This window comes from Crocuta crocuta, unplaced genomic scaffold (assembly GCF_008692635.1).
Source record: "Crocuta crocuta isolate KB4526 unplaced genomic scaffold, BGI_CrCroc_1.0 scaffold38, whole genome shotgun sequence".
NCBI classification, from domain to species: domain Eukaryota; kingdom Metazoa; phylum Chordata; class Mammalia; order Carnivora; family Hyaenidae; genus Crocuta; species Crocuta crocuta.
In genome coordinates this window covers 6,064,016-6,083,325 of record NW_027532605.1, presented here as the reverse complement: position 1 = coordinate 6,083,325, position 19,310 = coordinate 6,064,016, and the positions used below count along the sequence as shown (strand labels likewise).

Here is a 19,310-nt window from a genome sequence, read left to right as displayed (position 1 = left end):
GCCTGTCTTCTCTGTCTCTATGCTCTACAACCAGCACTGCATACATCCAGCTATTTAATTATACCTGGGAAATCCGGTTATATGCTATAAACCGTTCTTTGTCCATTGGTATTCTTCTTTTTTCCTTTTCTTCCTTTTAACCTTTTTATGTATTCTTTGATTTTCTATTATTCACCCTCCCTCCTCCGTCCTTTCCCTTAACTTTTTCGCTGTCCCTCTCGGTTTGCATTTTAGTAGGATTTGTCTGTGCATTTGTGTGCCCCTGCTCCCTGTGTGTTTGTCAGTCTGTTTTCCTCTCCAGGGCTACCTCAAGAAATAAGCCACAGTACACATGGTGGAGAAGCCCAGATATCACTACGAGTAGGAAAACAAAATAACCAAGGTCTCAACAAGAGAGACAAAGAGATACCATTCAAAAAACACTCTCTGAAAGGATAGGCCCTGGACAGTCAAAGAGTCTTCCTGGATACAGCAGCACTCACAGGTGCAGACAGCATAACAGGTCTTAAAAATTAACAAGAGCCAGAAAACTAAAATGACGAAATGAAAAAGCTCTCCCCCAAAGAAACTCCCAGAAGAACTGACAGCTAATGAACTGCTCAAAACAGATATAAACAGTATAAATGAACAAGATTTTAGATTAATAATCATAAAATTAATAGCTGGGCTTGAAAAAACATAAGGGACATCAAAGAAACTNCTGAACATAACTAGTGAGGAAATCGAATCAGTGATCAAAAATCTCCCAACAAATAAGAGTCCAGGTCCAAATGGCTTCCCCAGGGAATTCTGCCAGACGTTTAAAACAGAACTAATGNCAGCACTCTCCACAATAGCTAAAACATGGAAAGAGCCTAAGTGTCCATCAACGGACGAATGGATCAAGAAGATGTGGCTTATCCATGCCATGGAATACATGGCAATGAGAAACAATGAAGTTTGGCCATGTGTAGCAACATGGATGGACCTTGAGGGTGTTATGCTGAGTGAAATAAGTCAGGCAGAGAAGGACAAATATCATGTTTGCAGGTATAGGAGGATTAGGAGGAACTTAACGGAGGACAATGGGAGAGAAGAAGGGGGGAAATAGTGGGGGAAAGGGGGAGAGGCAAACCATGAGAGACTCTTGAATGCTGACAAAAACTGAGGACTGATGGATGTGGGGGGGGAGGGGGGATGGGCACGGAGAGGGGCACTTGTGGGGTGAGCACTGGGTGTTATATGGAAACCAACTTGACAATAAACTATTTGTAAAAAAAAAAAAAATTACAAAAAAAATAAAGTTCCTTCACATCCTTCAAAACAAAAAAAAAGGAAATTACAAAAAAATAAAGTTCCTTCACATCCTTCAAAACAAAACAAAACAAAACAAAAAAAAACTGTACCTGATTTCCCAAATAGTGAAATGTGAAATGTGGCACAGCAAATTTAGATAGAGAGGACATGCTAAATACACAAAATGGGCAGAAAACAGAACTTTGGGGAATCCAGCCAATGAAATCAAAGAGGTTGCGTAGAAAGCTGTAAGTGGTTTAATGGTAGGTGATCCCTAAATGAAAAGACTATGAAATAAATAAAATGAAATAATTTGAAGGAAAAATGATATCTAAATTAACGAACAGTACTATAATCCTAATTAGACATGAAAAAAAAATCCAGATTTACCTCCTGCCTTTTTTGATAATTTAAAGATTAGAGTGTTTTGATATAATGTCTTGTGTAATAGAGAAATTCTGGAAAATAAATGGAGTGGGATAACTATAGAAAGAGTATATATTAAGACATTTTAGAAAGATGATAATTCTGTGTCAGAATTCAAGAACTGTAATCACATGAAGAATACTGTATTATTTAGGTCTTTGACTAGGTCTACAAACACTGATTTCAAAAGAACACTTAGGATCTATAAAACTAAAACTGTCAAAACCCTGTAGTCCAAATTATCTTTTATAGAATCCTATTTGGGAGTTAAAGTGCATGATTACTGCCATCCTAGATATAAATTCAGATGTTATTTGGTGAAAATATATGATTAACTTCCTAGAAAATGTTGACGTCTCCTGCCTCCAATATTGGTTTACGAAAGAGGAATTTTCTAACAGTATAATAGAGATATATTGTAATTGAGCCCTACTATCATGCTCTGGATTCTCATTAACCCAGAACCTGGGATATGAGGTAGTTATTGGTTGCTACCAGTTCTATCCACAAGCTTTCAAGTTATCACCTGTATTCAGATACAAAAGAAATACTCCATAAGCAATTAACCTGGTTTGAGAAATAGAGAAAATTGCTATTTTTTTAAATTCTCAACAAGCACCCACAGATGCTTCATAGCTGGTGTATGAGTATGATTATAAGATTTATACATAAGTTTCACTTTAGCACTTTGTACACAAGATTTATTAGTTCACAGTAAGTTGAAGATAATATACATAGATGTACCTGTAAGTTGTATACTTCTTTACAAATATTATTATGTCTTAATAGCAACATTCTACCTAAAGTTCTTTATTCCAAGATAGATAACTTGTTTCTTTTTTTTAACATTTTATTTTTTAATCTCTATACCCAATGTGGGGCTCAAACTTAGAACCTGGAGATCAAAAGTTGTATGCCCTACCAACTGAGCCAGCCAGGCTCCCCCAAGACATAATATTCTGATGACATGAAGAAATTTCATCCCTCTTTTTCCCTAACCTGTAGTAAACCTGGCCCCACACAATCAAGGCTATTTCAGAATAAGAGCAAAATAGACTAGTACATCTTGAGCTACAATACCTAGACTAAAGGTTACAAAAGAGGAGCCTCTATTATTGTAGCCGAGGGCCTAGAGCACCAGGTGAAAGCTAGAACCATAACAAGCCTCTTCAGTGGGACCTGAAGCCAAGGAGAATACATTACACATTTGGTAGGGAGAGGTACCCTAGCTTCTGTCTTTCTTTGGCCACCAAAGAAATGTCTGCTATTCACCAAATCTATTCCAAAGCCAAAGGGAAGAGTTTCCTATAATATGGGACAGGGCAAGAAGAAGACAGGGGGATTAGTTTGAAAGCAAACTAGTAGTTTGATAGTTGATCAGCACAGATACCATCAGAGAGTTTCACTGCCAGTTAATTTGTCCCAAGCATCAGATTGCCTCTATCTGAAACTCACTGACTTCTGAACCAGAGTGTATCTGGCTTGCTGCTTTCTGACACCCTGGGGATTGATATATAGACTTGAACTGTCCCTCCTACCAGATACTGGCTCCTACCCAAAAAGCATCTATCCATGACTGACCCCATTACTGTTGTTCATCTATCTCCATTTGTTTGCCCTGACTTCACTCACCACCTATGCAGATTATCAAATATAGCTCACCTTCAACGTGGATAAATACTATAGTTTCTAACTGTAAAAATACAAGCATTTTGATATGGGGTTAAAACATGAGATTAGTTACAAAGAATGTATTAAAAGTTTTTAATTCAATAATTATCAGATATAAGGCCATTTGTAAGGCCATTGCTTTCAGAACATGAATTCTACCTGCTACATAAACTAATTCATTTCTCCTAAAATCATTTTAACTCTAAGCAGTTAAGAGTATTTACTTTAAAGAGGATTACTTTAGTATAGACAACAATAGACAGCAATAGAATTAAAATAATGAAGTAGACGGTTTCTCAAGGACACTTTAGTTCCAAGATTTTTGAGTCCTTGATTACCATCTGGTTCAATCTCCAAAGGTGAGGAAATTGAAATTTCTTGCACCTCATGAGGAAATAAGCTTGACTATTTTCAATTGATATTTATTCTAGATAAACATAGGCACTCACCTACTCAAAATCCAGACTTTGATATCTACAATGAAAGAAAATATAAAGGTTTTGAAGTAGTTGCACAATTGAAATATTTTGGTCTAGGTTATAATTATTCATAGATATTTAAGCAAGAATAAAAGGACACTAACCTGACTCTGTTCTTTTTCCAAAGGAATTTAATAACCAAATGGATTCTGTCTTGATCTTGCCATTAGCAACAAGTTGAATAGCTTCCATTTAGAGGGTCTATGATAGATTGCAGAATTCAGGATCCACTTATATTCTGCCAGGAACTGCCATGATCTAGTATGGCTGCTAAACTGTAAGGTGGTACTCCAAAAGTCAGTTTTATATTTAAAGTGGCTTATGTAAATTTTCTCCTAAGCTTAGATTGTAAACCTTAAATTTTGTAGTCACTTTGCATATTTACTGTGGTGTCTTTCTATTCCCACTTTACATACAAAATAATTAGGCTTTTATTTTACCAACCAATCTAGTATTTATCAACCACCCCATGACTTGCTGGGAAATTTTTTGTCTTCTGAGATTATTTTAGGGAGTTGAATAATAAACCTTTTTCCTTTGAATGACACATTCTTTTTTTCCCCATGATTTTCAAGTAGAGAAAACTATTTTAACTTTCTAATTAAAGTTTATCATTGTAAAACACTAAATTAATACAAAAGTATAACAAATAGAAAACAAAAGTTCTCTATAATTTGACCCCATCCCATAACCACCCTCAGTGTTTTGGTGGGTATCTTCCTCCAAATTGTTTGCATAGGGAAACATACACTATATAAGCATAGTACTGTGTATCTTTTTATACTTGATAATATTTTTTAAGTATGTTTCCATATTTATATATATCTCATATATGCACAGTATTTTATTTCTTTAATTGACTATCGTATATTTAGTCAATCCATTACTTGTGTATATAGATTTTTTTTTAATTCCAGATAATGGCTCATGAGCATCCTTGCACACTGGTTCAGATATTTCTAGAGATATTTCTAAAGTTAGAATTGTGTAAAAGTTATATTCAATTTATAATTGGGTAAATGTTGCTGAATTTTCTGCTAAAAGACTTATATAAATATATACTTCCACGATGACGGTTAAAATTGCCTAAACAGTTACTTAATTTAATGTGAACCTTACTGAAGTGCATTCATTTAAAAAAATTTAATTTTTATTTATTTTGGGTAGAGAGAAAGAGACAAAGTACAAGTGAAGTAGGGGCAGAGAGAGTGAGAAACACAGAAGCAGGCTCCATGCTCTGAGCTGTCAGTATAAAGACTGACATGGGGCTCGAGCTCATGAGCTGTGAGATCATGACCTGAGCTGAAGTCAGACGCCCACTGACTGAACAACCCAGGCGCCCCTCCAGTGCATTTATTTATATTCACTTTTATACTTTCCTCATACCCACAAAAGTAGCTGATTGCTGTAGAGATGGTTTTCTTAGGTAGGGAGCTTAGCTGTTCTCCAGGTTACAGCTCCACAATTCTGAGCTTCCTCTATGCTGTTAGGGATTCTCTAGAAGCTACTTTTAGTCTTGTATTTTATTCACAGTGTGGTGGAATCAAAAATAGCAAAGAAATATTAAAAGGAAATATCCTAGAATGTTGGCCATGATTGTCTTTGTGAAATGCAAATATAGTTGATTTTCTTTTTTCTTTTCTAGTTTTTCAAGCTAGTTCACACTACAAAATAAAATATGTAATGTTAGAAATATTATTATATAATAAAAATATTTTTAGATCCCAGAGTCCTGGGGTCATAAGCAGAAGGCTGGATATTGTTATTTGTTGTTAGAAATAGAAAGTACACCTGCCATCTGTCAATTTGCTACTTAGAGACAGTAAATCTGTACTACAGGAAAAGTCCATTCACTAACAAGGGAGAATTGGTGTTAAATCGGCAGAAACTGGCATTCTATATAGAAAAGAAAAGACCGCAAGGAAGGGGAAAATGAGTATGAGTACTGTGGGGCTTTTGTTTTAGTTTTAGTTTTTTATTTTTTTGGGTGTTTTGGTTTGTTGTTGTTGCCGTTGTTGTTTTGGTAACTTACCTGAGGGTGAAATGTAAAAAGCATTTCAAACTGAAAAGTCATGGAGGAATAGACTCTAAGATAACTTACCCTGACAAGGAAGCCTCCACAGATTAAAAAAGGAAGAAGAGAAGTTGTATAGGTATTTATTGGTTGGATTTCTTTGCCCAGATACTTCCTAATCCATTAGAAGGAGTTTACAAAGTTATCTTCATCCAGGGATTTTTCTAAGTAACACCATAAAGCAAGCCATGGTAAAATTACAAATTATGAAACTGTTCTGAATATAATTTATCCTGAGATAATTGTTTTATAATTAGAAAAGTCTTTATTCATGACATATGCAAAATTGAAAGCCCTGCAAGATTTTAGTGAAAGGTGAAAATTAATGCTTATTTAGTCCCTTGATCAGTGTTTAAAGAAGAATGTAATTGTAACAAGGGGAAGAGATAGAGGGGAAATGGGTGAAGGAAAGCACAAAAGTTGGAATATTCCTGGTTTGTTTAGGGGGTACTTTGAAAGTTCCAGGCTATCTAAAGAACAGAGTGCATGGAGAATATAGTGGGATGCAGGGATGGAAGAGTAGATTTAGACCAAATTAAGAAGGTTTTTGACTACTAATAGACTTGAATTTTATGATACAGACATTACAACTGAAAGTATCAAAGGATGAGAAAGAAAGTTCTGGTCTTTCTTGATATATGAAGCAAACTCAACCAGGCATATGTAAGCTAAATTCTGCAGAAGACTTGAAATAAAGGTGAATATGAGATGACCCTAACTGAAGTAGGTGCATTGGGGATAGATAAAATTAATTACCTCATTGACTATGGGCAGAGAGAGAACTAGAGAGAAAATTCTATTTCTAGACTGATTGACCTAGAAGATAGAATGTTTTAAAATATAGTATGAAATATAGTTATAAGTTTTATAATTTATTTTTTTCATTTTAGTACTTATTTGTTTATATTGAGAAAGAGAGAGAGAAAAGAGAGAGAGAACATGCAAGCAGGGGAGGGGCAGAGAGAGGAAGAGAGAGATCCCAAGCAGGCTCTGCATTGTCAGTACAGACCCTGACACTGGGCTCCATCCCACGAACCATGAGATCATGACCTGAGCTGAAATCTAGAGTTGAACATTTAACTGACTGAGCCACCCAGATGCCTCTATAATGTATAATTTTATCATGGCTTTCCTTCATTGTAGCTTTACTTAGAAAAATCCCTGAATAAAGATATTGTGAACTATGCCTGTGCATTAGCCAGCATCTAAACAAATAAATCCAAGATATTAGATAGAAGATAGAACCCAGATTTAGAAAGACAAAATTTTAATTGTGATACCCTGCAGTGGAAATACAATATTGTGACTGTGTCTTCCCATAATATTTGTGTAGCTCTATGTCTTAGCAGGCAGCGAAGTCATCTTTGTATCTATGCCTTTCCCCCACTTCACAGCCAAGCCTATGAAGGACAAAAGCCACCTTTCCTCTTTATTATAAAAAATTTCTCAGTTCCCATGGCAATTCCCATCATATAGGAGGTATTTGTTGAACTGAACTGACGTTAAGAAGTATAATGGATCTGTACCTCAGGTCATAAGAGAAAGCGGGAAACAAAGGTTTGCAAGTCCTCTGATAAGAAATATGATTCAAAGACACAAAAGATGTATTAGTATTTTATGATTGTGTTTGAATTTTAGAAGTGCTTTATTTTATTTCAGATAATAGTATTAAGTGTACTGAATGAAGATACTTTAGATCAAGGTTACAGGCTTTAGTTATATTAAAAAATTATTACTAATAAAATATATACAAATAATACCCCTGATTATTTTTTCCTCAGTAAACATCGATGAACACTAGATAATCACCATCAAAAACTTCAAATACTAATTCTTTTGAGCCTTTATTGCATGTTAAACATGGGGCTGAGGATTTTATATATGTCATAATCATCACAAAATTTTATGAGATATACTCTCAACATACAACTAATGAGGAAGCTGAGGCCAAGAGTTGTATAATTTTTTTTTCAAAGCCACAAAAAAGTTGGCAAATAGAAAAGGAATTTAAGCCCGCATCTTTCTGCCCAAAACCCAAAGCTCTTAACTGCTATATGTTCTGTGAACTCTAAGCAGAAAATAAAATAACTAAGCAAAGATATTTTAATAGTTATTAGATAAAAAGAAAGCCGTCACAACTTCCCTTTTATATCCAATTTCCAGTTCTCTCTTATGTGAAACTCAGATTCAGAATGTCTTCTATATTTCTTACTGAGTTACATGCATAGAGTTAGAGTTTTTCCAGTTTGAACAGGGGAAAGATATCTAATAAAAATAGGTCATCAAATGAAGAGAGTGGAAACAAATCTTGAGAGTAACAGTGTTGAACTGAACAGTAATCAAAGAGCTCAAATATTTAAAGACAAGAATTACTGAATTTGCATATTCACCCTGGACTGATTCTAGAAATACATTTTATAATAATGCTTCTCAAACTTGTTCCTGCAAAGATTGGTCATCACTCAAACAGAAGAAGGATAGTCAGAGAATTACAACATAGAGTAGCAAAGGCTTTTCTAACCAGTTCCTCATTCCTAACCTGTTCTATAGCAGTATATACCAAATTCATATGATAATAGGGAGTTTTTCCCTTTAACAAAAAACATGTGCCATCAAAAATCAGACACACGGATCAATGGAACAAAAATCCTCAGAAATAAATCCAAGCTCATATGGTCAATTACCTATGACAAAGGAGGGAAGAATATACAATAGAGAAAAGACAAGCCTTTCCAATAATTGCTTTGGGAAAACCGGTCAGCTACATGCAAAAGAATATAGCTAGATTTCTTTACTATATGCAGAAATAAACTCAAAATAGATTAAAGACCTGATTGTTAAGACCTGAAACTGTAAACTCCTGAAAGAAAACATAGGCAGTGAACTCTTGGACATGGTTCGTACCAGTATTTTAGGAGTCTCTCTCCTCCAGCAAAGGCAACAAAAGCAAAAATGAACAGGCAGGGCTGCATCAAAATAAAAAGCTTTTTTGCACAGCAAAGGAAATAACAAAACTAAAAGGCAACATACTAAGAGTGAGAATAGTGAGAAGCTACTTGCAAATGATTTATCTGAAAAGTGTTAATATTCAAAATATCTAAAGAACTTGTACAACCCAGCCCTAAAACAACAATTTAACTTAAAAATGAGCAGATGACCTGAATAGACATTTTTCTAAAGAAGAAACACAAATGGCGAAGAAATACAGTAAAGCTTTGGATTGCAGATAACTTGTTCTGCGAGTGCTCTGCTAGATGAGCCAACATTTCTAATCAATTTAAACTTGATGAGTGAGTGATGTCTTGCAATACGAGTAGTACATGACACTGAACATCACATGATTACAACTGAGCCAGTAGTTCTTCTCTCTTTCTCTCTCTCTCCCTCTCTTCCTCTTGCTGCCGGATTGTGGGTGATTGTCTTCTATGCTTGGATGCTGGGTCCCAGGCTGTGGTTTTTGGCAGAAATCAGTGATTTTTCAGAAAGTTGGAAGGTACTCACAACTGGCAGTAGTGTATTTTTTGTCACTTGAAAGCACCTATGGACAGTCCTTTACTTTGCCATACGAAGGTAAGCTTAGGAATGCTTTGCTTCATTCTAGGTCAGGCTGCCTGCAGATACAGACCCTTTTCCTCTGCTGCCTTATTGGCAGTTACATTAAAAGCAGTAGATGACAAGAGTTGATTAATACTGTTCTGTAGTCAACATCCCTGAGTGTATACAAAGGCCCCCAGGCAGATAGTGGTGATTGCATTAGTGATAATGAAGTCATCCTACACAATAACCCCTCTTCTCTCTTGTCTCCCTCATACCAACCATGAAGGTTTTCAAAGGGAGGTACAGGTTCATTTGTTTATTTTTCTTTATATTTCATATTTTCTTAATTATTTTGTATTATATTACAACATTGTAATCATCTCTATATGAATATTTTTGTGTTATGCAATGAATCATCTGTGTTTCCATTATTTCTTATGGGGAAATTCCCTTTGATATGCAAGTGCTTTGATTACAAGCATGTTTTCAGAATGAATTATGCTCACAAACCAAGGTTCTACTCTATTTAGGTGGATCCAAGACAAAACTGAATGGTAAGTTTAGTGAAATTACCTTTTCTCCTAAGTTTCATTATGAACAATTTCAAACGCAACAAGTTTCCACAAAAAAAAATATGCTCAAAGTTTAACTGTACATGAAAAGAGTCTCAGCATTACTAATCATCAAGGAAATGCAAATCAAAACAATGAGTTATCACCTTAGATCTGTCAGAATAGCTAGTATCAAAAAGACAAAAAATAACAAGCATTGGCAAGAATGTGGAGGAACCCTCATGTGCTGTTGATGGAAGTATATTTTGATGCAGCCACTATGGAACACTATATGGAGGCTCCTCAAAAAATTAGAAAGACCTTCTGATCTAATAATTCCACTACTACTGAGTATCCAGAGAAAGCAAACACTAATTTGAAAAGATATATTCACCCCTATGTTCACTGCAGTGTTACTTACAATAGCCAAGATAGGGAAGCACCCCAAAATATCCATCAGTAGATGAATGGTAAAGATGTTGTATATGCATACATATACATACCCCCCAATGAAATATCACTCAGCCGTAAAAAAAAAAAAAAAAAAAAAAAAAAAAAAAGAAAAAGAAATGAGAACTTGCCATTTGTGAGAACATGATTAGCCCTAAGGGGAATTATGCCAGATGAGATAAGTCAGAGAAAAACAAATTCCATATGATTTCACTTATATTGGAATATAAAAAACAAACACAGAGAATGAACTCATGGTTATAAGGAGGCAACGGGGTGGAGGAATAGGCAAAATGTGTAAAGGTGGTTAAGAGGCAAAAGTACCAGTTATAAAATAAGTCATGAGGGTATAAAGTACAACAGAGAGAATATAATCAATAATATTGTAATTACTTTGTATGATGACAGATGGTAACCAGATTTATGTGATCATTTTATAATGAAGATAACTGTCAAATCACTATAAATGTACTCCTGAGACCAATATAACATTGTATGTCAACTATATTTTAGTTAAACCGGGCCATGGGGCACCTGGGTGGCTTAGTCAGTTGAGCATTCATTTGACTTTGGCTACAGGTCGTGATCTCCCAGTTCATGGCTTTGAGCCCCACATCAGGCTCTGTGCCAAGTTTGGAGCCTGGAGCCTGCTTCTGATTCTGTGTCTCTTGCTCTCTCTGCCCCTCCGCTGCTCGTGCTCATGCTCTGTCTCTCTCTCTCTTTCTCAAAAATAAACAATTTTTAAAAAGTGCCATTAGATTAGTATCGTTAATTTATTAGTTTGTAGTTTATATTAATTCGTGAAAGAGTTTTGATTTGTGGTCGTATAATGGTCACATGCATAACTAGTTTATTCCCACTATTTTACTTGTTCATACAAAATTAATGCCATACAATATAATTTGGTTTTCAAATAATTAGAAGTCTGTGTTGTTTTTTTCTTTAAAACTATCTGTATACTCAAGTTTTAGAAACACTTCTTTGGAGGACTCATGACTGGGGCAAATAATTTATCCCTGTTAAAACCAGAGATGGCCCAGGAAGAAAAGGATTAGCAAAAGTAGTCAGTGGTCACCTAGGGTGACTGTATTTGGATGGAGCAGTCTTGGCAGAGATGAAGTGCTACATTTTTGTTTCTCACCAACTCTACTGCCAGGGAAGTAGAAGGTCTTATGGATCTCCTCCACAAGTTAGCTATTTTTAGAAAGCCAGCTTGTCAGAAAATCAGGGCATGAGGCATCAGATTCACCATGCAGGCATATTTAGATTATGAGAGAAGTTTCTGTGCTTCTTGATCTGAGAGCACATTATGAAAAACAGGACACTTTGGGGGTACTATTTAAGTGGTTTTTGATGAAGTAGGGTTTTTCAGTTGTTGACAATGCTAGTGATTAACTGTGGTATGTAGTACATATGTAACTCTTTAGATTATGGGGGATAGTTTCCTTCCAGAAAATTTCCATGGTTGCCGTGTATAAGCAAATCTTCAACAAGAAGCCAAACAGATGACAACATTTTCTTGCAAATCTATAAACAAACAGTATTGGTGTCTGACTTTCATTCAGGCAATTTATATAACATTTCTTCCAAAAGGCCAATGATACCCAAACATTTTTTAAAAGATGTATGTGTATGTCTGTGTGTGTATGTATATGTTTGTTTTATGTTTATGTTTTTCTTTTCTCCCTGTTTTTTTTTTTTTCACATGTATGTGGAATCTGGACAATAGGGCATATGCTGAATACAGTCAGGAGACAGAGAGTGAGTCTCACATACTCAGATTGTTTTCAAAATGATATTCAATCTTTTCCCTTGACCTCGTGGCTGCCAGGAAGCAATGAGAGAATAGGTCAAATGTATAGATCTTCCTTTTCTCTGCCAGAGACCAAATATCAGATTGGGTTACCAGTAGGCTTTTGAAGTCTATCTGAAGATTTTTTTCCCCAAAATATCATATAGCTGATGTAGTCCCAAGACAGCTATTAAGAGTTGATATACAGAAGTAAAGGGGGCTATGAGAACTAAGAAAATAATTTTTTTAAGTTTATTTATTTTGAGAAAGAGACAGAGATAGGGAGGGGACAGAGAGAGAGGAAGAGGGAGAGAATCCCAAGCAAGTTCTGCACTGTCACTGTATTGCTATGAATCCCAGAGTAATAATAATGAGTAATATGTATATGCACAGAATAGGTATCAGGCACTATACCAAGTGAGCTATGTTATTGACTGATTTCACCTCACAACAAATCCTATAAGGTGAGCACTATATTATCATCCTCATTTTACACTGGGAAAAAAAAAAAACTTCAATATGAAATATCTCAGGGTTGTACAACTACTAAGTGAAAGGCCTGGGATTTGAGCCCAACTCTTCAGGCTCAGAGTCTTTTATCTACTATATTATAGTGCCCGTCACAAGGGGAAAGTCAAAACTAATTGTGGTAGTTTTCCTTCTGAAGATTATGCACAGAACCGCACATGTTTAGAGAAATTGTTTTAGAATGATTTCTCTCACACATGTCGTGAGAACAAAGATTTATTTTACCTACATAGAAATACTCATTAATTCAGCAAAAGCAAACTCAAATGGTTTGCTCTCATGTGGTCATATGGATATGCTTACAAAACATTTTATAAAAATCTCCTTAAGGAAGAGTAAGGCTCAATCTTTGGGATTAGCTATATAGCCTACTAATAATGAAATCTGGAAGTAAAAGGAGAAAATTAAACCTCATTTGTGCTTGGTAAGCATTCAAGTATTTTCAGTCAAGAGGGTTTACTAGAGGCTGCATTCCCTCCTTCTGCATCTTGGATGGAGTGGACGAGGGATCACACAGATCTTAAAGAGAGTGAAGGTGTAGCTTCACTGTCACCCTTTCCACGTTAAGCCACTCTTGGTATCAAACTTCCTATAGTAGTTACTGCAACATTATTTCATGTTTTAACTTAGGAATGTTATAAAAACAGAAGAATGAGAAATGAATACTCCTAGAAAAAAAGGAAAAATACTCAAACTGGATAGAGGAATTTAGATTTTGAGGCAAACATATACAATAAAATATAAAATTCTCTAGACAAAGAAAGGAGGGAGATTTTCACTAATTTTGAATACAGTTGCTATGAAAGAATTAAATGTCACTGTTTTAAATAAAAATCCTCTTAATGTTTTCTTTGAAGTTCATGTTGTGAATTTTTACTGTTTCCTTAGTTAATAATTTATCATTATAACCATTAATTTTTTATACTTTTTATGGTGCAGCTACATAAAAACTTAGGACATTTCTCAGACAGTATTTAAAACTCATTTACTTTCTCAAATGTATTTTATCTCTTCCTTTCGTAAGTTTTTATTAAAAAAATTCTTTTGAGTTTATTTATTTTGAGAGAGAGAATGAGCACAAGCAGGGGAAGGGCGGAGAGAAGGAGAGACAGAATTCCAAGCAGACTCCGCACCATTAGCATAGAGCCCGATGCGGGGCTCAAGCTCACCAACCACAAGATTATAACCTGAGCTGAGATCAAGAGTCAGAGCTTAACAGACTGAGTCACCCAGGTGACCCTGTCTCTTCCTTTCTCTACTGGTAAAGTACCTGCCAAAAATCATGATTTTTACATTTGATAAAACTTTAAGGCACAACTATCTCCTAACTTCCTCCATTCATTATAATGACAAATGAATGAAGACCTTTATTTGAATTAGTGAAGTAATCCAAACAAAAAAATATTGAAACATATTTAAAATTGATTTCATGCTTTTATTTTATTAGCAGATATATTGTATCACATGTATCTTTAAACCCATTAAGTTTGTAATTCTAAACTTCCACATCTTTCACACCATAGGATTTAGCATGTTTTTTCAATATTTGATTCTTAACTGGATTAAACAAAATGTCACTGAAAGACACAGGGCTGGAAGAACACAAAGAAACAATGCAATGAAATTACTTAATTTTACAGATAACAAATCAGAACTACAAAGATATTTATCGTTACCATGATTACAAAATAGTGTTTAAAAAATGAGACTCAAATTCATCTGGCATTGAATTCACTACTCTAATTATAGAATCTAAGGACCTGAAGGAATTGAAAATACTATGTTTTCAAGCTCCCTGTGAAATTTTGTATGCCCTTTAATGACATCTCAAGTGCTATTAGAATTTGAATGCCTACAGTTCAGGGAATTTAATCCCTAAGACACCCATTCATTTTTTAAGACCTCACATTAAAAAATAAACACTTTACATAAAGAGACTCTACTTCAGATTTCACGAATTAATCCTGATTCTTAGGCTGGCTTGAGGGAAACAAGGAAGAGCAGGGATGTGGAGAAGAATGGATTAAAATGGAGAACATCAAGGCTAAGGTTGTAGAGAACCTAAATTTTCTTTCACATGATAGTGCTACAAGTATGATAGTCTATATGATGTTCACTCTTTAGATCTCACATCTCCTTACACTTCCCAGTCGTTCTATAAACATGTTTCCGGTTCTTTGTGACTTCTAAGATATGGCTTTCAGGGCTGAGGCAAAACACAGAGACATGATCAGGCCAGTGTGGGACTAAACTCGGTACCTATATCCTTCATTCTAGATAAGGGGTAGTCAACATTTGCAATGCTTTAGATCCATCTGGGCAGACATTTTGTTTGCCATGTGCTGCTTGCTTATTTGTTTGTTGTAAAGACCAGCTCAGAGACTTTCTGATTCTGAATCCCATCTGTTTCTGATACATGGCTGGGGTGGAGAACCCCTGCCCCAGTATCTTTTTACCCAAGAGTACAGATTTAATGGCCACAGAACTCTTTCAACTCTTGCTAACTGTGCTTTTTACTTTCATATGGACCTCTTCCAAGCAAAATCTCCAATTCTTGAATGAGCACATGTGATTTTTAAAATTTAGATAGGAACTTCTCTTTATCCTGATAACTTTGAGTTTTCTAGATGGTTTTTCACTGCCCAGATATTTGTGGTTTCTGGTTGTGTTTTTCAATATTTTTATTATTTTTCCAGTTCTGCATTTTTATCGGCATATTTCCTTTATGTTTGTTTAAATTTGATAAATGTGTTGGAAAGTATCTTCAGACTAGCCCCAAAGAGCCCACGGATAGCCCAGAAAAGAATTTTGCAGAAATCCAAAAGAAAATTCCTTTCAGAGTGACATAAACTTCAGAGATGGTTACTCAACAAATTCCTAATCTGTCCTGTGACCAAACACCTAAGGTCTTGCCCAATGCCATGCTCGGTTTAAGAGCACCTTATTGCCTTTGACACACTGCTGCAATTATAACATTTTACTATCAGACATTGATGCTGATAATTCTTAGCATTATTTTATAAGATAATTTGGGATAGAGTTGAATATCATAGGGAAATTTTCATGTGATATATAATCAAAAGCCTACTTCAAAGCATACTTTAAAATAGATTAGGAAAATTATCACTCTTATGAGATTGAGTCTTAAATAGTTTGAATCTCAGTATTTCAACACACCTATTATTAGATAACAAGAGCTATATTGTTTAAAAAAAAGCAAAGTTCTAATATACATTCCACTTCTATTGCTACCTTAATATTTTTCTGGTAGCAATTTAAAAAAAGGAGAGATTCTTACCCAAAAAGCTCGGGATGTTGGTAGGCTGGGGAGTGAAGGAGTCGTTATTCACAGAAACAAGTGGTAATGTACTATTCACAGGTTCAGGCCGTAACGTGTTAGTCACAGAATCGAGTGGTAATATACTATCCATAGACTCAGGCAGTGATGTATTATTCACAGTTATATCCGTCTGGAGATCATTCACTGGAAAAAAAATACAGCCAATTAAAATACAGCAGTGTCATGAGTTCATAATTGTACACGTAATGCAAAGCAGAGCAGTTGTGTTAAGAGTACACGTCTGAAAGTTTTATTCACATTGCTATGTTAAATAAGTGAACAGTGAATATTTGCTATATTCACATACAGTTAATGTACGGTTATATGTACAGTTAATAAGATAATATTTCTAGGAGTAAATTTGTAGTTCTCGGTCAAAAAAGTTAACAGTTAAATTTAAGGCAATCCTTTAATAAATTTTATGGTTAGAAAAAACTGGTTGATTTTTCTGTGGTTGGTTCCAAAGGACTACTTGTTTATAAATTGTTATAAATCTAAGGGATTTCAGCAGCCTGATTCTTATGCCTACATTGTACTGCAATATTCTCAGGAAAGAAAATTAAGTAATGTAACAAAAATAAACTGTGGAAATAATTCCTACTCTACATTTCTTAACTTTCTATTGCTTTTTAAAAAACATATTTATTTTATTTTAGAGGAGGAGAGAGAAAGAGAGAGAGGGAGAGAGAGAGAGAATCTTAGGCAGTCTCTGTGTTGTCAGAGAGCAGAGCCCGATGCAGAGCTTGAGATCATGACCCTAGGATTGTAATCTGATCTGAAATCAAGAGTCAGACACTCAACTGACTGAGCTGCCCATGTGTCCTCTTTTTTTTTTTAAGTGAGCATAGTGACTAATTTTTAGTGGATATAGTGGATGCAAATGTATCTTCATTTGTTTGGCTGAAACAAAATCTGGGTAAAGCTGAACATCCTCTAAGATGCCTTATTTTTACAAGAATGACTCTAAATGAAGTAAAACAAGGTGGGAAATAAACTTACCTATGTCTTCACAGGTGTTCTTGCATTCTTCCAGTGATTGAAAGTTGTTTCGATTGCCAAGGCACCCACCATACTTGAAACGTTCACATTGCTTTGAGTTATTGCTATAAAAATACCTAGTCATATAACCTCGACAGATTCCACTGTCTTCATCCAAAAAGCAGAATTCTGGCTTTTCTAGAAATTATAAAAATGTCAGAAAGAATATTCTTTTTTATGAATAATTTGAGTTGATTAAATGTATAACTAAGTAGAAGTTATTTAGTAAGTAAACATGAAAAGTTAAAGGTACAAGGTAACCAGAGAACTTTACACACAACTGCATGACATTAAAATAATCTACTGTATCTAGTGTGACACTTAGAATAAGGAAGATGCATCTATTGTCACATATAGTTGCTATTGAAATCTCAAGTTCTAAATTTCGCATAGTAAATTAATAGGGCATTAACTATCAACTATTTCATGAATGGAAAGAATAAAAGTATTTTGTTTTACCCTTGGTTTGAAAGTACAGAATATTATGAAAAACTTTTGGTTTAATTTCATTTATTAGGCTTATGTGCATCGACATTTGGAAAGATCTAGGAATATTTCGTATTTTTCAGGTGTAGGCTCTCATTAAGGAAAGAAGTGTAATGTCTTGCTTCATTACAATAGTTTCAATTTCAAAAATATTGAAGCAGAAACTTTGATGCGTATGGAAGCTTTCAGAGCTATTCTTAGAAGTTCCTGAATTCTTATGCTGGAATCTGTATTAGGTATGACATCCACCACTGTGTCTCCTATTTTTCTTCTTCCAGGCATTGGAGTGACTCCAACAGTGTAGAAGCAGAAAGGAAATACATGTTCAGGGATTGGAGAGGCATTTGAAAAAAATCTAATACCCATTCTTTGATAGTCCTCCAAACCAGATTAAACACAGCTGTCACAAACTTGTGCCACTGTGATCTACATTTACAAACCTTGTCTACATGCATACTCTGTAAAGAAGAGAATTAAATTTATTTTCAAATTTATGATCTCAAGATATATGGGGCTTGAATTTTTAGGGCAAAGCTCCAATGTCTCCATTTTTTCCCTGCACCCATATTATCAGATTGGCAAAATGAACTGGAGTATCCTTTTACATCTGAAAGTGACTTTTCCTTCTATCTCAGGGAAGCAATACTCAGGAATGTTTTATTACAAGAAGAGCATATATTTAATACTGTTAATGATTTCTGCAACAGTTGCAGATTTTCAGAAAAACCAATTTCCTATGAGAGCACTGTTTTATTAAATAAAACATCCTATTTAATATAGTGTAAAAGATCTATTTTCTATTCTCAAAGTATCAATTTGAAAGTTATTTTGTTTATTGTTTATTGCCTCTTGTTTCTCAAGGTGAATGTTACTATTTTCCTATGGTAACAATTTGTGGTTGAGTTTATGGCACAAGGAAAAAAAAGCAATTGTAAATTTTTGTAATGTTTTTCTATAAAAGAAAGAGCAAAAAATACCTTCAAATACCATTTTGATATGTTTTGGCCTTAGCAAGTACTCCTTATGAAATTATAAATAATCTTGACAAAGAATATAAGAATTCTATGTTTAACAAAAAGGAGTAGGTAAAATGTTTTGCAAATAAAGAATAGAAAACAATAAGAAATTATGCTGAGAAGTATAATTAAGAAATTATACAACTAAAAGCTGCTATTATTTATGGGGCCTAATTGTTGAACATAAATTTATTTTAGGACACAGTTGAAATTGCACATTTGTAAAATAATTCTCTGTGGGCCCATAGTTTAAGGTTACAAATCAAGAAACTCATGCCCCATGTTTCTCAGATAAGGTAATATTCATATTAAATCTACATACACAATCCTTGCTCTAAACTGATACTTGGTTAAAACACTAAATACAGACTTTAAGCTATAGACTTTCACAAGCCACATTTTCACTTCTGACTTTTGTTTGAGGCTACATACTTGACAATTGTCTTAAACCAAACTATTTCAAAGCGGTAGTCTTTATAACTGTTCCAATGTTGATGCTAGGAAGATTCAAATCGATATACTTAGAGGTCTTTCTTATGAATTGGTTGGTGATCTCATTGAGCGAAGCAATGCAGTGAATTGGAGTAGGTTATAATCAAAATTGAGGAGCCCTTATTTTGCTCTTAAATATGACCACTATTTCCTTT

General features: G+C 34.7%; 1 protein-coding gene across 1 annotated transcript in view; it reads right to left on the bottom strand.

Moving 5' to 3' along the window:
- The window catches only part of TFPI (tissue factor pathway inhibitor), a 70,890-nt gene that overhangs the window by 4,246 nt on the left and 47,334 nt on the right, over positions 1–19,310 (bottom strand). Inside the window, exons 6-7 of the mRNA XM_077780254.1 lie at positions 17,123–17,299; positions 16,082–16,267 (exon numbers count right to left, since the gene is read on the bottom strand). Coding sequence (XP_077636380.1) covers positions 16,082–16,267; positions 17,123–17,299 — 363 coding nt within the window. The remainder of the gene's footprint in view (positions 1–16,081; positions 16,268–17,122; positions 17,300–19,310) is intronic.